We start from the raw sequence: 20,175 nt of genomic DNA, 5'->3' as shown, positions 1-20,175 counted from the left end.
AGCTACCCTCTTGCTGTTTACATATGTATAAAACACCTTAGGATTTTCCTTAATATTGTTTGCCAATGACATTTCATGACCCCTTTTAGCCTTCCTAACTCCTACCTTAAGTTCCTTCCTACTTGATTGATATTCTTCAAGGACTTCAACTGTCCTAAGCCTTTTAGACCTTATGAATGCTTCTTTTACTTCTCCTGTATTTCTCCTATATTTCTCCTCTTCAGCGAATCAAACCTCTAACCAGCACTAGTTTTCCAGCATTCTCCGCCTGGTGTTTTCTGTGTAAGAAATAACCAACCGTCTAGCATAAGTCTTGCAGTTCTCCCACAGAATAGTGGAGGTGGCATCAGAATGGGAGTTGACCGAGTAAAAAAAGCTCAAACTCAAATATGTAGTAACAAATTTGTCCCTAAGCAGGGAGGTATCAAAACGCTATGACCTAGGATTTTTTCCAAATTCTAGTGTGCGCCATAACACATCTCCCCCATTTAAAGCCACATCAGAGGCACCAGAATATCTCTAATGTTCTTCTCTCAGATGAAAGGCGGTCTCGGTCCTCCAAATTTTCTAGGATTTCTGACATGCCATGCAACTGGTTTTCCAGGGATGGAATACGGGCTTCAGCTGAGGAAGCAACATGTCGACATTCATGATTCTTTCCTCTGTTTCATCAAGCCTTTTATTAGTATTCTGCAGCTTGGCCTCATGAGCAGTCAAATTCTGCATCAACAAGCTAAGTCTGTCATCAATTACTCAGTTAAGTCTGCAGTCATCATTTTCAGTGCCGGGTCCATTCAATGCTCAAGGATCAGGTCACCATACTGCAAAGGTGGCTCCACCTCATCACATCCAATCGCAACTTATTATCACAGGATTTGTTTCGAGTTCTTGGGCATTTATTCTCCAATACTTATCTGAAAGTGTTCCAGGGACATATTACTAAGTATTAACTCTGGGATTAGGCAAGTTTGTGCCACGCAAACAGGATAAAAACAAATGGATTATTATGCGAGTGGCACCAGAGCCTGTGGAAAAGCTCCTATTCCCCCACCCGCATCAAGTGGTTCCCTGTGCAGCTGCTTTTGTCTGCTTGAGTTTGGTGGTTTTCAGTCTGCTGCTTTTTTGGTGACAGTAAGGGCACTGAGTATGAGGCTAAATCTCAGGAAAGAACTGGCAAACAGGCTTGACCTTGAATAGAGCATGGGCAGAAAGTTGGATTATAAGTTTCAGAGCATGAAGAGTTTAAAGATGATCTTGAAAAGGTTCATAAGTAATGATGTGAAAATGCACAGGTGTGTTTTGGGTATGTTGAATTAAAATGTAAGAAAAGTGGAACGCAGGTTTGAGCAGGAAAAATAACAATTGTGCAGTATATACTAACACGGCAGTGGAGTTGTAAGATTCATTTTCTGAGGAACTTAATATTTATGTAAGCATCAATACGAGCATAACTAGAACACTATTTACAGCTAATTTAAATGCAGCTCTTTAGTGAAATTATGTATATTCCAGTGTGAAGTTTAAGGTTTTAACTCCAGGAGAAATTTCTGTTTTTGTTTTTAAATACTTTTATATTTGGTCTGAATAAAAACTTTCTGTCTTCAGTTTAATCAAATGTGTTAAATAGCAGCAATTACAGAACATATAAAGATGATTAGCAATACACAAGGTAGTTAAACATTAGTTCGATGACCATAATGAGAAAACTAACGATTGATTATATGCAAAACAGTTAAATATAAATTACAGGACATTTTTTTTAAGTGAGGAAAGATTATTGAAGATTTTGTAGAGTTATAATTCTAATAATTGAAAGACTCATGTTTCAAGTATCTTCAATTCAATGTAATATATTATACTTAAATGTACCGCACAAACCTTCCCGACTTGGTTAGTTAAATATGGCAAACCATTTGGACATCCCTGCATAATATTTATTTTAATTTACTCGTAGTTGGTTTCATAATTTGTTGACACTACATTTTATGATATGGCACCTCTGTTATACTAAACTGCAATATTAGAGTAAATTGAATAATGCATTTATATTTTGTAAGATATATCCTGTATAGTTAAAACTGTAATAAGTGAATACAATGTAAAACAGATTATTTTAATGATTTGGAGATATATTTGAGTGGAATCTAGCTTGTTTCCTTTTCATTCTTTAGGTTGGAATTCAGATGCATCAGTTAATCCCAGACAATAAAGCCTCATTTACTCACTTTTCTTCTTTTGTGCGGAGTAACACTACTACCGGATCTTCATGTTCAGTTATGGACCTTTTCCAGGCATCTAGAACAAAGAAAGCTATGGAACACGGACTTTCAGAAGGTTAGCATGTCTGAAAAAAATAGAGCTGCCTATCATAAACTAAAGCTAGCGCCAGAGATATGAAGGAGGGAGAGAAATAAGAGAGAGAGACATAGAAAGGGTGGTAGAGAGAAAGTTTAGGAGGAAGGAAAGCAGAAGAGAGTAAAGGGAAAAGAAGTAGTGAAAGGGAAGGAAAGAGAGAGAGGAGTCCTGCTGGTAACAGCTGTAAAATGGTAGATTGTATCAATGCAGGAATTAAAGAAATATGTAATGATGGCAGTGGTTTTAAAAAAAGATTTTAACTTTCAAATAAATAAGCATGTCAGGAAGATTGTGAATTCTGTATCATTCTATATTGTTATATTATGCCCTGAAACTAATGCCTTTAAGAATAATGAGCCAGATTTGGTTAACAGCCAAATAGTGTGTAAACTTTTTTCAATAATGATCATAATGTGATCAGGTTCAATGTGATGTTTGAAAGAGAGAAATGCAAAACAGCTGCAAAGATTCTAGCTTTAGATAAGTCTGGACATTGGTGGGATGAAACCAAGACTGTCCACAATAAACTGAATCAATCTGCTGGTGGGTTTTTAAAAAAAAAAATCCGTGGGAGCGGTTGAAGAAAGAATTTGATGTGACGCAGAATCAGTTTATACCCCTAAGCGGCAAGAACACTACTTGCCTTCAGTACTAAAGAGAGAAAAGACAAAATAAAACTAACAAAAAAAATCAAACACAAATGCAAATGATAGAGGTACAAACTACAGCAAAGAGGAGAAAAACAGATTTTAAGAGAGTATGAAAAGAAGGGATATCAAAATCAACGCAATATTTTCAATTGTATTAGAAAAGAGAAGGTGCTCCAAAATGGTTTGGGTCCCTTGAAAACTGATAATGATATCGTCAATGAAAGTAATGGTGGACATGTTGAATAAATGCTTTGCATCAATGTTTTCACTCGAAGATGTTAACATGCTGAATATCCCAAGGAAGCATATTGTAGTGAAGTGGTAATGTTACTGTACTTGGAATCCAGAGGCACAGCCTTATGCTTCAGAGTTATGAGTTCAAATCCCACCAAGGCAGATGGTGAAATTTAAATTTAATTAATTAATCATCCCGAGCATAAAATGCTCGTCTCGTTATTAATAATCATGGGACTACTGAATTGTGGTAAAAACCTATCTGATTCCCCTACAGGTGAGGAAATTTGCCAACCTTACCCAACCTGCCCACATGTGACTGCAGATCCCCAGCAGTGTGGTTTCCTAAACTGTCCTCTGAATTGACCTAGCAAGCCATTAAGTTGTATCAAACATTGCACGGAAACACCATGGATTGACCTGGATTTCTGGTTCAAGGAATAATAGGAATGAGGAAAATAGTGGCACTAAGGGTTTCTATCCCAAGGTTTAAAAAGAAGAGATGATGACATTGCAGATGCCCTAACAATAATCTTCCAAAGGTCTCTCAATTCAGGAACTGTCCCTTTAGATTGGAAAATTGTGTGCATCACAGGAAAAGTCAGAGAGGGAAACCAGAAAATTATAGACCCATTAGCCTCATATATGTTATTGGGAAATAACTATAATTAAGGAGAGTGATTGACTGAACACCTTCAAAACTTTCAGCTGGTCAAGAGACCTAGCATCGATTTGTGAATTGTTGGTCATTCCTGATAAATCTGATTGAATTTTTGAAAGGGTAACTTAAGTCTTCAGCAGAGGAATGTCTGGATGTAGTTAGAGAGAAACTATTTCCATTGGTTGGGGAAATCATGGAATCCCTACGGTGCAGAGAAAAGGGTACCCCTCAACCCCAAGCTTAGTCCAGCAGCACCACAGCAGGAGTGTCCTCAAAAATTAGAGCCATGTTGTCACCTCCTTTGTTCAATTCTGTGAATGGAAAAACATTTCTCATGCTAAATGGTATATTGCTCCATGTAGCAGCTCCCTCTAAGCAGTATCCCTTTGAGTACTTGCTGCACTGTATATATTAAGTGGGAGAATTAAGAATGGTGCAGACACCTCCGGATTCAAATGCATAATTCCTTAAAAATGCAAATAGAAGAAAGCATATTGGTCAACAACATTTTAGGTTTTGTGAACTTGAACGTAAAGGAATAGGAAGTAATGCATCTGTACAAAATATTTATTAGGACACAGTTAGCCTACAGTTTAGACAGCACATGATCTAAAGGCGCGATTCAGCAGACTTCAGGCACCGAGAAACATCCCACTATCCAGCGGCACTTTGCCAGGATTTTTTGGCCTCAGGAAGATTCTCTCTGCGGAGGCTGCATTTAGTGATTTCCTGAAGCTCGCCATCAGGAAAGACTCCTGGCAGATCAGGGCATCATTTTGAAAGGCTGGCCCAATCCTCTTCCTCCCTTCCCCAATCCCCCTCTCCCTTCCTTTCAGCCCCTCCCTGGCAGTGCTAAAATGTCTGGGTGCTAGAGGGAAAGCCAGGGTCCCTGCCCTGTCCCTGACCACCGTGGGTCTCCAATGGCCTGGGAGACCCTAGTACACTCCTCTTTCCCCCCCCCCCCCCCCCAAAAACAGGTGCCGTTACAGCTGGTCCACGTTTATTAACACATGGTTAAGAGGCGATTTTTAAATGAAAAGGTTTTGACCATGAATAGAAAGAGATTAATTCCTCTTTTTGGGAAGTCAGTGAGAAGTTATCGATTTGAAATGATCACTTAGGGTCAAATGAGAATTTGAGAAATTTCTGGAGTGTTGAATATTTTGCCAGAGGAAGTGATTGAGCTGGAAGCATTGTATTATTAGAGGATTTCAAAGATTTGCAATAAGTGAACAAATTTCTCATCTCAACCTTAAATGAGCAACTCTATTTTGAGATTGTGACCCCTAATTCTAGACTCAGCAATAAGGGGAAATGTTCTCCTGTCAAGCATTTTAAGAATTTTATGTTTCAATGAGATCACCTCTCATTCTTCTAGACTCCAGGAAATATCGACCTAGTTTACTTAATCCTTTCTCATAGGACAATCCCCTCTTCCCAAGTTTCAGTCTAGTGAGCCATAGTTGCACTCCCTCTAAATGGTTTTCCATAACCACCAGACATTTCAATTCAGTACTTTGTGAAATGTAGCCACTGTTGCAACACAGGAAACATGGCAGACAATTTGTGCACAACAAAATTTTGCAAACAATGTAACAATGATCAGATAATCTGTTTTTATAATGTTGATTGAGAGATAAATATTGGCCAGTAGACCATGAATAACTTCCATGCTCTTCTTTGAAATAGTGCTGAGATCTTTTCTATCCATCCGAGCAGGCAGATTGGCCCTCAGATTGGCTCATCCTTTTTTTTAAAAAAAGCAACTCCCAACAGTACAACGCTCCCTCAGTACTGTACTGGAGTGTCAGCTTTGATTTTTGTACTCAAATTCTGGAGTGGGGATTTGAAACCGGAACCTTGTCAGAGTACTGCCAACTGAGCCAAGGCTGACACACATTTCTCCATATTATCTGGAGAAAATTGAGGGAGATGGAGCAGACTTGGGTGTAATTGAGTTTGGAAAAATTAAGTGTAACATCGTAGGAATGCCGTGAGTTCGTTTGCTGGTGAATATTATAGCTTTGTTTCCCTTTCTCCAAAGTTAATAAGGGAAACCAAGTAAGTCTAAGTACATAGAACATAGACCATACAATGCAGAAGGAGGCCATTTGGCCCATCGAGTCTGCATCAACCCACTTAAGCCCTCACTTCCACCCTATCCCCATAACCCAATAACCCCTCCTAATCTTTTTTGACAGTAAGGGCAATTTATCATGGCCAATCCACCTAACCTGCAAGTCTTTGGACTGTGGGAAGAAACTGGAGCACCCGGAGGAAACCCACGCACACACGGGGAGGATGTGCAGACTCCACACAGACAATGACACAAGCCGGAATCGAACCTGGGACCCTGGAGCTGTGAAGCAATTGTGCTATCCACAATGCTACCGTGACAGCTTTGTGAATAGCATGTTTATGGATGTGGTCACCCAACAGTTCAAGAGTGCACAAGGAGAGAGGAAATGGATGACCACCAGACAGTCTAGAAGAAACATGAAGGTAGTGCAAGAGTTCCCTCTGTGCAATTCAGTTTCCAAGCAGTATTCAGTTCTGAATTCTGATTAAAAAGTGGTGGCCCATATGGGGAGTGCAACCAGAGCTAGGTTTGTGGCACCACGCTTGGCTCAGCTGTACAAGGGGCCACAAAGAAGACTGGGAGAACAATAGTGATAGGAGATTTTATGGTTAGGGGAACTGCAGCATGTTTCTGCAACCTCAGACATGAATCCAGGGTATTATGTTGCTTTCCTGGTGCCAGAGTCAAAGATGTCACTGAACGGCTGCATAGCACCCCGAGGGGGGAGTGTGAACAGTCACCAGTTGTGTACCACATCGGTACCAACAATAAATGTAGAAAGAGGGATGTGGTTGTGCAGTCAGGATTTAAGGAGTGGGATAGGAATTTAGCAAGCAGGATCTCAAAAGTAATGTCAGGGTTACTAACAGTACCATGTGCAAGTGAGTATAGAAATAGGAAGATAAAGCAGATGAATGCATGGTTGGAAAGATGGTGCAGGAAGGATTAGCTCAGGAGAGATAGAACCTGTACCGGCCAGACAGGTTGCCCCTAAACAGGAGCCAGTTTCCTGCGGGGAGATTTGCTAGTTCTATTGGGGAAAGTTAAACTAATGTGTGCGAACAAGTAGGTAATACTGGAGAAGAATGTCAAGGTGCCCAGGATACTGGGAGAGACAGATAGCACTAGAGTAGGGAATATTAATTTATTAGGAGGGTTCAGAGTAAGAGGGAAAGTAATGACGTCTAAATTAGTGTTACTGTGCATGTGTGTGAATGCATAGATTGTGGCAAATAAGATTAGAGTTGCAGGCACAGATAGCCATGTGGAAATATTATGCTGTACCTGTAAAGGCAGTCAAGACTGGGTACTAAATATTCCTGGACACAAGATGCTCACGAAAGACGTGAAAGGGGGAGGGGGTGTCAACGTTGATAAAGGAGAACTTGGCAATGCTGTAGTGAGTGGATGTCACTACATTCTATCCAAGGTACAATCACATTGTTCAATGTAGTCTATAGGACGACAACTAGTGTGACATAAAGCAACAGATTTGCAAGGATATTACAGGGAGTTGCAAGAATTTTAGAGTAGGTATAATGGGGATCTTTACTACTATGCCTGTCTATATTTAAATAATTACAAAGGGTAGAGAGGGGCATGAGTTCCTACGGTGTGTTCAGAAGAATTTTGTGAAGCAGTATGTTTCCAGCCCAATGAGAAAGGAGGTATTGCTAGAACTGGTTCTTGGGAATAAGGTAAGCCAAATGGATCAGGTATCAGTAGGGAACATTTATTTCGGGGACAGTGATCATATGATATGGGGTTTAGGTTGGCTATGGAAAATGACGAGAAACAATCTATTGTAAGAATAATTAACCCAGAAAGCTAACTTCAATGGGGTAAGAATGAATCTGACCCAGATAAATTGGAATCAAAAGTTTTGCAGGCAAAAATGTAACTGGACAATGGACGGCCTTTAAAGAAGAGATAGTTCAGGCACAGACCAAGGGAAAAGGTAGGGCAAACAAATCTAGAGTTCTCTGAATTATAAAAGAGATAGAGATTGCTATTGGCTAAATAAGGAAGTTAAGGATAGTATCAAATTGGAGGAAATACTGTACAAATCTGCAAAGATTCGCGGTAGATCAGAAGATTGGTCACATTTTAAGAGCCAACAAAGAATGACAAAAAAAATAAAGGGAGAAAGTAGGGTATACAGAGAAATCTAATTAATAATATACATCCACAAGTATATAAATAAAAAACGAGAAACTAATGCTAGCCTTTGGACCTCTAGAGAGAGTATGTGTCTGGGGAATTAAAAGTGGAAGACAAGGAAATTGGTGAAAGTGTTGAACAAGTATTTTGTGTCCGTTTTCACTGTGGAAGACTTACAAAATTTCCCAAAGGTACTTGAAAATCACAAGGTGCAAGAAGGTGCTGGAAAAATTATTAGACCTAAAGTTATTATTAGACCTAGTGTGATTCATGCACCAAATCACCTTGGATCCCTCTGTACCAAAGAGTTCTGCAATCCCTCCCTATCTAAATAGTAGACTGCTTTTCTATTCTTCCTGCCAAAGTGAGCAAGTTCGCATTTTCCCACATTAAACTTCATCTGCCAAATTTTTGCCCATTTACTTACCCCTATCTATATCCTTTTTATAAGCTTTTTGTCTCCACTTGACAATTTACACCTTTGTGACAACCGCAAGTTCAGCTACCATATATTCAATCCCTTCACCCAAGTAATTGATTTAGATTGTAAATAGTTGAAGGTCTAGCACTGACCCCTGTGGTACTCCACCAGTTATTAGACTCATTTACCCCAACGCTACTTCCTGTTGGCTAACCAATCCTTTATCCATGCAAATATGTTACCCCCTATACCATGAGATTTTATTTTGTGTAGTAACCTTTGATGCGGAACCTTATCAAATGCCTTTTGGAAATCCAAGTGCACCATAGGTTCCCCTTTATTCACATTGCTTGTCACTTCCTCAAAGAACTCTAGTAATTAGTCAAACTTGATTTCCCTTTCCAAAATCACATTGGCTCTTCCTGATCAAATTCTGATTTTCTGAATATACTGCTATAACTTCCTTAATAATGGATTCTAACAATTTCCCGAGAACAGATGCTTGGCTAACTGGGCTGTAATTTCCTGCTTTCTGTATCCCTGCTTTCTTGGATAAATGCGTTACATTAACTATTCTCCAATGTGCTGGCACCCTTTCAGAATCTTAAGAAAGTTATAACCAATGCATCTACTTTCTCTACAGCCACTACTTTTAAAACCCTAGGACCCAGGCCATCTAGTCCCGGGGACTTGTCAGTCTTTCGGTCTAATAGTTTTCCCAGTACCTTTTCTGGTAATGGGGTCAAGCAAAGTGAACTTTGTTTTCTGATGGGAAATCTTTTTTAGCTAATTTATTATAGTCTGAGGTCTCCCTTTTAAGACTGAGATAAGAGTAAATATTTGTTAGTACCTGCAATTCCCTTCCCCTGAAAACAGTAGAGGCTGGGTCATTATATTTATTCAAGGAAGAGTTTGATTGCTTGTGACAGACAAAGGAGTGCAGGGTTGTGGGAGCAGATAGGAAGATGGAGTTGAGACCACAATTAGATCAGCTATGATCTTATCAAATGGCAAAGCAGGTTTGAACAGCAAATGGCTTACACCTGCGCCCCTAAGTCTTATGTTCTTAGATTAAGATTAAGCAGAAAAAGTGTGCAGATGTCAGGTGAAAAATACAACTGAGAACTGGGCTGAATATAGAAGGTTCATAGGTGAATTGAAAAAGCAAATAAGGGAAGAGACTGACATCTGAGATAAAAAGGAATCCAAAAGTCGTCTTTAGGCAGACACTGAGAACAAGGATGGTAAAAGGAGGAGTGGGGCTATTTAGGGCCATGATGTTTTAACTTTCCTTAGACTGAGGCCTGGTGCCATAGGACTGAAGAATTGCAAATTTCAAAAAAAGAGTGTAAAGTTAAACCCAGCTACTACTGCCCAGTCATTTTATAGCAGCAACATGGAAACAAAATTAACTGAGTGACAAGAAACAGAAAGTAGTGGTTAAAGGTTTAATTTCGGACTGGAGGAAGGTTTATATTGGAATATCCCATGGATAGGTGTTAGGACCCCTAGGGGTGGCACGGTGACGCAGTGGTTAGCACTGCTGCCTACGACGCTGTGGACCCTGGTTCGATCCCAGCCCCGGGTCACTGTCTGTGTTGAGTTTGCACATTCTCCACATGTCTGTGTGGGTTTCACCCCCACAACCCAAAGATGTGCAGGTCAGGTGGATTGGCCACACTAAATTGCCCCTTAATTGGAAAAAAATAATTGGGTACTCAAAATTTATTTTTTTAAAGTGTTAGGACCCTTGGCTTTCCCAATATATTATAATGACCTAAACCTTTGTATACAAGGCATAATTTCAAAACTTGGGTATTGTCAACTGTGAGGGGTGGATGGTGTGGAACTTAAAAGAACACAGGCAGGTTGATGGAATGGTCAGATAAGTGATAGATGAAATTTAATGCACAGACGTTTGAAACAATTTATGTTGGGAGAAGCAAAATGGAGGCACAATATAAAATAAAAGATACAATTCTAAAGGAGGTGTGGGAGTAGAGGAACCTGTGTGTATTTGTGCATAAACAGTTGAAGGTGGCAGCACAAGTTAAAGCGCTGTTAATAAAGCTACAGCAGCCTAGACTTTATCATCAGGGACATAAAGGTACAAAATTAAGGAAATTATGTTAAACTAGTATAAAATATTAGTTCAACCTCGACTGGAGTATTCTGGACTGCATGCTGCAGGAATGGTGTGAAGACGTTGGAGAGGGTGCAGAAAATATTCACAAAAATAAGGGAAACCAGCACAGACACAACGGGCTAAATGGCTTCCTGTGCTGTAAATTTCATATGACACATTCTTTCCACTCACTTAACCTGCTTGTATTCCTTTGCCATCTCCTCTTTTCACACTTATAGAACATAGAAAATACAGCACAGAGCAGGCCCTTCGGCCCACAATGTTGTGCCGAACCTTTGTCCTAGATTAAGAATAAATTAATCTACACCCCATCATTCTACTGTAATCCATGTACCTATCCAATAGCCGCTTGAAGGTCCCTAATGTTTCCGACTCAACTACTTCCACAGGCAGTGCATTCCATGCCCCCACTACTCTCTGGGTAAAGAACCTACCTCTGACACCCCCCCCTATATCTTCTACCATTCACCTTACATTTATGTCCCCTTGTAATGGTTTGTTCTACCCGGGGAAAAAGTCTCTGACTGTCTACTCTTTACTCCCCTAATCAGCTTATAAACCTCTATCAAGTCTCCCCTCATCCTTCTCCGTTCTAATGAGAAAAGGCCCAGCACCCTCAACCTTTCCTCGTAAGACCTACTCTCCATTCCAGGCAACATCCTGGTAAATCTCCTTTGCATCTTTTCCAAAGCTTCCACATCCTTCTTAAAATCCGACCAGAACTGCACACAGTACTCCAAATGTGGCCTTACCAAGGTTTTGTACAGCTGCACCATCACCTCACGGCTCTTAAATTCAATCCCTCTGCTAATGAACGCTAGCACACCATAGGCCTTCTTCACAGCTCTATCCACTTGAGTGGCAACTTTCAAAGATCTATGACCATAGACCCCAAGATCTCTCTGCTCCTCCACATTGCCAAGAACTCTACCGTTAACCCTGTATTCCGCATTCATATTTGTCCTTCCAAATTGGACAACCTCACACTTTTCAGGGTTAAACTCCATCTGCCACTTCTCAGCCCAGCTCTGCATCCTATCTCTGTCTCTTTGCAGCCAACAACAGCCCTCCTCACTATCCACAACTCCACCAATCTTCGTATTGTCTGCAAATTTACTGACCCACCCTTCAACTCCCTCATCCAAGTCATTGATGAAAATCACAAACAGCAGAGGACCCAGAATTGATCCCTGCGGTACGCCACTGGTAACTGGGCTCCAGGCTGAATATTTGCCATCCACTACCACTCTCTGACTTCTATCGGTTAGCCAGTTCGTTATCCAACTGCCCAAATTTCCCACTATCCCATGCCTCCTTACTTTCTGCATAAGCCTACCAAGGGGAACCTTATCAAATGCCTTACTAAAATCCATGTACGCTAGATCCACTGCTTAACCTTCATCCACGTGCTTTCTCACCTCAAAGAATTCAATAAGACTTGTGAGGCAAAACCTACCCCTCACAAATCAGTGCTGACTATCCCTAATCAAGCAGTGTCTTTCCAGATGCTCAGAAATCCTATCCCTCAGTACCCATTCCATTACTTTGCCTACCACCGAAGTAAGACTAACTGGCCTGTAATTCCCAGGGTTATCCCTATTCCCTTTTTTGAACAGCAGCACGAAATTCGCCACTCTCCAATCCCCTGGTACCACCCACCCCTGTTGACAGTGAGGACGAAAAGATCATTGCCAACGGCTCTGCAGTTTCATCTCTTGCTTTCCATAGAATCCTTGGATATATCCCGTCACCCGGGACTTGTCTATCCTTAAGTTTTTCAAAATGCCCAACACATCTTCCTTCCTAACAAGTATCCCCTCGAGCTTACCAGTCTGTTTCACACTGTCCTCTCCAACAATATGACCCTTCTCATTCGTAAATACTGAAGAAACGTACTCGTTCAAGACCTCTCCTATCTCTTCAGACTCAATACACAATCTCCCGCTACTGTCCTTGATCGAACCTACCCTCGCTCTAGTCATTCTCATATTTCTCACATGTGTAAAAGGCCTTGGGGTTTTCCTTGATCCTACCCGCCAAAGATTTTTCATGCCCTCTCTTAGCTCTCCTAATCCCTTTCTTCACTTCCTTCTCTTTGTATTGGCAGTAAACTTGGTTATCATCTAATTTGTTGATATAGTTTGTAAATAGTTGAGGCCCAAGCACTGATCTTTGCACTACCCGACGAGTCACAGCCTGCTAAACAGAAAATTGTGTTTGTCTTTCTCTCGATTTTGTTTCTGATAACCAATCCTCAAACCATGCCAATACATTACCCCTAAACCCATGAATTCTCTTCTATAGTAACTTCTTAGGCGACATCTTTTTGAATGCTTTTTCAAAGTCTAAATATGGTACATGGTTCCCTTGATCCACCCTGCCAGTTACACCTGAAAGAATTTTATAGGTTTGTCAAACACAGCTTCTCTTTCATAAATGTGACTCTGCTCAATCATATTTTCTAAGTACCTTGTTAGCACATCCTTAGAGTCATAGATGTTTACAGCATGGAAACAGGCCCTTCCGTCCAGCTTGTCCATGCCGCCCAGTTTATATCACAATGCTAGTCCCACTTGCCCGCATTTGGCCCATATTCCTCTCTACCACCCTGCCCATGTAACTGTCCAACCACTTTTTATAGAAGAGATTCTGGCATTTTCCCTACTACTGATGTCAGACTAACTAGTCCATTGTTCCTCTCCCTTCTTTCGTAAATAGCATAATTACTTTTACTACTTCATCCATGGGATACTGTTCCAGAATTCTCATTCTAGAAGACCAAAACCAATTAATATTATCTGTATAGTCACCTCTTATGAAACTCTAGGATGTAGGTTATCAAGCCCAGGGGATTTGTATGTTTTTAGTCGAATTAGTTTCTCCAGTATTATTTCTCATACTCATCTTTTAGGTTCTTCATTCTCATAAAAGTCTTGACTTCCCCATTATTTGCAGAATTATTTTGTGTCTTTAACCATGGATGCAGATAGTTTTTGTCAATGCTTCTGCCATATCTTTATTTCCCTTTATTATTTCTCCTGTCTCTGCCTGTAAAGGACTCTTGTTTTCTTGTGCTACTGTCTTTTGTTCTATATCTATAGGAGTTTTTATAATTTATAATAATGCATTTTGATGCTTTACTTTCATTCTATTTTCTTTCTTATCAATTTTTTGCAGAATCCTAATTGATCTTTTTTTTGACAACATGAACAACTTCCTTTAGTCTAATTTTGTCTTTTCCTTTGGATGGTTTAATTCCTGAAAGAAATGTATATTCATGGAAAATTCAGAATTATTTCTTTAAATAGTTACCATTGCTTGTTTGCCATCATATATTTTAATCTAATCTTCCAACCTGCCTTATCTAACCAACCCCTCATACCTTTTCCTTTGTTTTTGAATAAAATTAAGGCCTTAATTTCATACGTAATAATTTCACAATCAAACTCAATATAAAATTCATCATAGTATGATCACTCTGCTCAAGAGGCTCCTTCTCTACAAGGTTATTAATTGAAAGGCAAGTAGTTACAGCTTTCCTCCCCAAAAGCTAAGCATAGTGAGCTCTTCATTGTAATAGAAAATAGTTTCCAATTCTGCTAAACTACATTGTAATTCAATATGTTATAGCATAGTTCTTTACCTGTTACATGAACTACAAAAGTTGACTGATTTAACAACATTCCAAATGGATTCACTAATTTAAAAAAGACAAGTTGATAAATACCTTTGAAACTTATTGGCGCAAGATAAGAGTTGTTATATTCAAAAATAGTTGTCAATCAAACTCACAAATTTCACAATGTTTGTGTCAAGTTGAGTTGTATTCCTGACCATTTATTTTTTTGGCTAACCAAGTAATTATTGCAGGAAAATTAAATAAAACCATAATCTTTATTGTTACAAGTAGGCTTACATTAACACTGCAATGAAGTTACTGTGAAAATCCCCTAGTGGCCATTCTCCGTCACCTATTCAAGTACACAGAGGGAGAATTCAGAATGTCCAATTCACCTAACAAGCACGTCTTTCGGGATTTGTGGGAGGAAACCGGAGCGCCCGGAGGAAACCCACGCAGACACGGGGAGAACGTGCAGACTCTGCACAGACTGACTCAAGTGGGAATCGAACCTGGGACCCTGGCGCTGTGAAGCAACAGTGTTAACCACTATGCTACTGTGAAAACATTCTTCTGTCACATTTGAACCTGTTACCATGACAGAATTAAAGGCGTTAATATCAAAACTGCTTAATTTTTTGCAATAGGACCAAAACTATACTTGATTTTCAAAGGCACCTTCTATGACAAATCTGCCCAATAACCAACAGACCCATTTTAAACATCCTTGATATTGTTCCCCTTTTTAAAGAAAATGGTAACTACTTGTGCTGCCAGTTGTCAGATTATATAATCTGAGTTTTTTACAATATGTCTGTGTATTTTAAATTGCTGTCCAGTGTCACTGTTAGATAGCGAGTCTGTCTGGAGCTCTTTTGATGATCTTAAAAAGTGGAAAGATCTCTTAGGATTGCTATGACAGTTTCTATTCCTGTGAAAACATTTTAATGTACGTTTTTCCCTACTAGCCACATATAACACATTGAGCCACAAGGTTTCTGATCTTCAGAGATCAAATGACAAATTGGCAAGTTTGAATTGCAAGCAATATGGCGAGCCTTGCACTCCTGCAGTCTCTGGTCCATTCCAGTAACTGAGATCATGAGTAGGGCAAATATTCTTGGAAAGTTTGAACCTGAAATTTCTTTATCTCTAGTTGCGATTTCAATAATTACAGAAAAGAAAAGGGATGCTTTTAAAACGCTAAGAGTCTTTGCTGTATCATTATTTTAGACTGAGGTCATAGGGCAATTTACTTTATGATGTACCATCTGTGGTTAGCTCAGGAGGTTAAAGATGGCATCAAATTCAAAGAAGAGTGCAAAGATTAGTGGTGGGTTAGAAGATTGGGAACATTTAATAAGCTGAGACTAACGAGCAAGAAATATAAAAATAGACAGTAAGAGCTTCTACAAGTATATAAACAGGATGGGAGTAGCCAAAATAATTGATGGTCCCTCAGAGGATGAGACTGGGAATTAAAAACGGGAAGCATGGTAATGGCCAAGACTTCCAACAAGCATTTTGTAACTGGCTTCAGAGTAGCAGGCACAAAACAAAATCTCAAGAATACTGGAAGATCAAGAGACAAAAGAGTGGAAGAAACTTAAAGTGATCACTATCATTTGAGGAAAAAAATACTATGAAAACTAATGGAACTAAAGGTTGGCATGTCTTGACCTGACAACTTGTATTCTAGTCTCATAAAAGAAGTGGCTGCAAAGATGGTGGATACATTGGTTGTAGTCTTCCAAAATTCCCTAGATTCTAGTAGGGCCCCAGTGGATTGGAAAACGCACATGTGTAACACTTCTCAAGAAAGAATGGAAGAACACAGAAAACAGGAACCTCTCGACTAGTTAACCTGAGTTTGCTTTTGGGGAAATGTTGGTTTTCATCATTAAAGTCGTAACAGGGCATTTAGAAAATCAAAATACAATCAATCAGAGTCAACATGGTTCTGTGAAAGGGAAATAGTGTTGACAAATTTGTTGGAGCTGTTATGGGCTAGGGTTTAGAGAACACCAAAGTATATCATGGAGTTCACCTGACCCACAACTTTTAATAAATTTTGGTTATGGGGAGCACAAGGGCCCACTTTACAGGTGTGATGCAACAGAGATCTAAAGTATTTTTAAAACAAAACAATGTTTATTCTATGAATCCAGTTAACATTTTATAAACACGCAGTAAACATCTTACCAATTACCAACACTGATAACCCCCCCCCCCAAAAAAAAGATACAGTACTCTATAGGTAACCCTTAGTAACTTTCCTAACAACATCCATGAACCAAAACACTTTTTTAACAAAAACAGTAGGTTTGAATTCTCTACAGAGAACAGTTTTATCACTTTTAAATTATCAAGTAATCTAAACACCTTGTTTAACATACAGAGAGAGAGACCAGATTACCTCTGCTTGGTTTGAATGCAGCTCTCCAACTGAAAGTGAAACTAAAACACAGCCAAAAAGAGCTTCCAGTTCAAAACGAAAGTAAAAAGCAGAATCACATTCCAGCTCCACCCACACAATGACATCACTGCAGCCATTTGATAAAACACACTTTTCTTAAAGGGACTCACACATGACAGAGCTCTTTGAGAATGTAACAAACAGATTGGGTAAAGGAGAACCAGTGGATGTAGTGGCAGCATGGTAACATTGTGGATAGCACAATTGCTTCACAGCTCCAGGGTCCCAGGTTCGATTCCGGCTTGGGTCACTGTCTGTGCGGAGTCTGCACATCCTCCCCGTGTGTGCGTGGGTTTCCTCCGGGTGCTCCGGTTTCCTCCCACAGTCCAAAGATGTGCAGGTTAGGTGGATTGGCCATGATAAATTGCCCTTAGTGTTGGGTACGGTTACTGGTTTATGGGGATGGGGTGTAGGTGTTGACCTTGGGTAGGGTGCTCTTTCCAAGAGCCGGTGCAGACGCGATGGGCCGAATGGCCTCCTTCTGCACTGTAAATTCTATGATTTCTATAGTGCATTTAGATTTCCAAACTGTATTAAATAATATGTTACATAAAAGGTTACTACGCAAGATAAGAATGTATGGTGTTAGGGTAATAAATGAGCATGGATAGAAGATGGACTAACTGGCAGGAGACGGGAAGGATAAATGGTCATTTTGAGGTTGGCTAACTTCAATAATGGGGTGCAATAGGGATCATCAAATCACTACAGTGCAGAAGGAGGCCATTTAGCCCGTCAAGCCTTCACTAACATTCTGAAAGAGCACCCTACCTAGGCCCACACCCCCACTCTATCCTATAACTCAATAACCCCACCTAACCTAACCTTCTGGTCATTACAGGCAATTTAGCCTGGTCCATCCACCTAACCTGCACATCTTTGGACTGTGGGAGAAATGTGGAACACCTGGAGGAAGCCCACGCAGACACAGGGAGGACGTACAAACTCCACACAGACAGTCACCCATGCTGGAATTGAACTTGAATCGAAAAACAGAATATTATTTCAATGAAGTGAAACTACAGAATCTTGCAATGCAGAAGGGGCCCGTTGTCCTTACACATGAATCACGCAAAGTTAGCATGCAGTTACAGCAAGTAATTAGGAAGACACTTGGAATGTTGGCCTTTATTGCAAGGGGAATGGAGTATAACATAGGGAAATCTTGTTACATCTGAATAGAGTATCTCTGAGACCACACCTGACCTCTTCCCAAGAATTTTGATCCCTCTATGGAAGGATATGCATTGGAGGCAGTTCAGATAAGGTTCACTCAGTTGATTCCTGGAATGAAGGAGTTGTCTTACGACCAAAGTTTGAACATGTGGGCCTAAACCCATTTGAGTTTAGAAGAATGAGAGGTGATCTTATTGAAACATACAGTATAAGGTTCTGAAGGAGCTTTACACAGTAGTTGCTGAGAGGAGCTTCCCAGAGTTGGGTATTCTGGAACAAGAGGGCACAGTTTAAAAGTAAGACTGAGGTGAGGAACAACTCCTTCTCTGTTGGTCATTAATCTTAGGAATTCTGTACCCCAGAGAGCAACAGAAACTGGGGGCGGGATTCTCCGACCCCCCACTGGGTCGGAGAATCGCCGGGGGCTGGCGTGAATCCCGCCCCCGCCGGCCGCTGAATTCTCCGGCACCGGATATTCGGCCGGGGTGGGAATCGCGCCGGTCGGCGCCCCCCCCCCCCCCCCCCCCCCCCGGGTGATTCTCCGGCCTGCGATGGGCCGAAGTCCCGCTGCTGTCATGCCTGTCCCGCCGGCGTGAATCAAACCACCTACCTTCCTGGCGGGACTAGGTGCCACGGCCGGGGTCCTGGGGGGGGGGGGGGCGATCTGGCCCCGGGAGGTGCCCCCACGGTTGCCTGGCCCGCGATCGGGGCCCACCAATCCACAGGCGGGCCTGAGCCGTGGGGGCAATCTTTTCCTTCTGCCTCGGCCACAGCCCCCGCGATGGCCGAAGCGTAGGAGACAACCCCACCCCACCCCCCGCGCATGCGCGGGGATGACATCAGCGGCCGCTGACGCTCCCGCGCATGCGCGGACTTCCGCCGCCCAGCGAAGTCCTTTCGGCCCCGGCTGGCGTGGCGCCAAAGGCCTTCCACGCCAGCCGGTGGAACGGAAACCACTCCGGGGCGGGCCTAGCCCCTCACGGTGAGGGCTTGGCCCCTAAAGGTGCGGATTTCCCGCACCTTTGGGGCGGCCTGACGCTGGAGTGGTTCACGCCACTCCATCCCGCCGGGACGCCCCGCCCTGCAGGGTAGGGGAGAATCCCGGCCTGGATCTCTGAACATATAAAATCATCTTTAAATTACTTTCTGTATGTCTTTGTGGAGGAAGATATGGAAAATCTCTGAGATACTAGGGAACCAAGGGACTTGTGAAAATGAGGAACTGAAAGAAATTAATATTACTAAGGAGTAATCAAAAAGAATAATTTGAAGGTTGATAAATCCCTTTGATCAGAAAAGCTACACCCTGGAGTGTTGAAAGAGGTAGCCATAAAGATAGTCGATGTATTGGTGGTTATCTTTCAAAATTCTATAGATCCTGGAAGGGTTCCCGCTGAATGAAAGGTAGCAAATGTAATTCTACAAATTAAGAAGGGAGAAGGCATAGAACTACAAACTTCTTAATTTGGCATCAATGATAGGGAAAGCATTAGAATCTATTATAAAGAATGTGAAACTAATGATTGGTGGCACAGTGGTTAGCACTGCTACCGCACAGCGTCGGAGACCCGGGTTCAATTCCAACCTTGGGTGACTGAAAATGCTCATCGTGTCTGCGTGGGTTTCTTCTGGGTGCTCCAGTTTCCTCCCACAGTCCAAAGATGTGCAGTTTAGATGGATTATCCATGCTCAATTGCCCCTTTGTGTACAAAGTTTAGGTGAGGTGGGGGAGTGGGTCTAGCTAAGGTGCTGTTTCGGAGGATCAGTGCATACTCGATGGACCAAATGGCCTCCTTCTGCACTGTAAGGATTCTATGAATGGACAGAGTCAGCATGAATCCATGAAAGGGAAATCATGTTTGATAAACCTATTGGAATTTTATTGAGGATGTTACCTGTAGCATAGATAAAGATGTGGTATATTTGGGTTTTCAGAAGGCCTTTGATGAGGTCCGACAGAGGAGGTTAGTAAACAAAATTAGAGCACAAGGGATCGGATATAATATACTGGTGTGGATTGAGAATTGGTTAACGGACAGAACTTGGAGAGTAGGAATCAGCGGGCCATTCTCCGGCTGGCAGCCTGCAACTAGTGAGGTACTGCACAAAACCGTGCTTGAGCCCCAGCTATTCGTAATCTATATAAATGATCTGGATGTAGGCACCAAATGTAATCTTTCCAAATTCGCTGATGATG

The 20,175-nt window shown here is 41.3% G+C and overlaps 1 protein-coding gene across 2 annotated transcripts in view; it reads left to right on the top strand.

The window, feature by feature from the left end:
* Window positions 1-20,175, top strand: part of rev1 (REV1 DNA directed polymerase) — a 232,101-nt gene that overhangs the window by 163,529 nt on the left and 48,397 nt on the right. For both annotated transcript variants that reach the window (XM_072476592.1, XM_072476593.1), the window contains one exon: window positions 2,172-2,334. In XM_072476592.1, the coding sequence (XP_072332693.1) occupies window positions 2,172-2,334 (163 nt within the window). The remainder of the gene's footprint in view (window positions 1-2,171; window positions 2,335-20,175) is intronic.

Source organism: Scyliorhinus torazame, chromosome 15 (assembly GCF_047496885.1).
Source record: "Scyliorhinus torazame isolate Kashiwa2021f chromosome 15, sScyTor2.1, whole genome shotgun sequence".
Taxonomy (NCBI): Eukaryota; Metazoa; Chordata; class Chondrichthyes; order Carcharhiniformes; family Scyliorhinidae; genus Scyliorhinus; species Scyliorhinus torazame.
The sequence above is the reverse complement of the archived record's forward strand: the minus strand, read 5'-3'. Positions and strand labels throughout refer to the sequence as shown.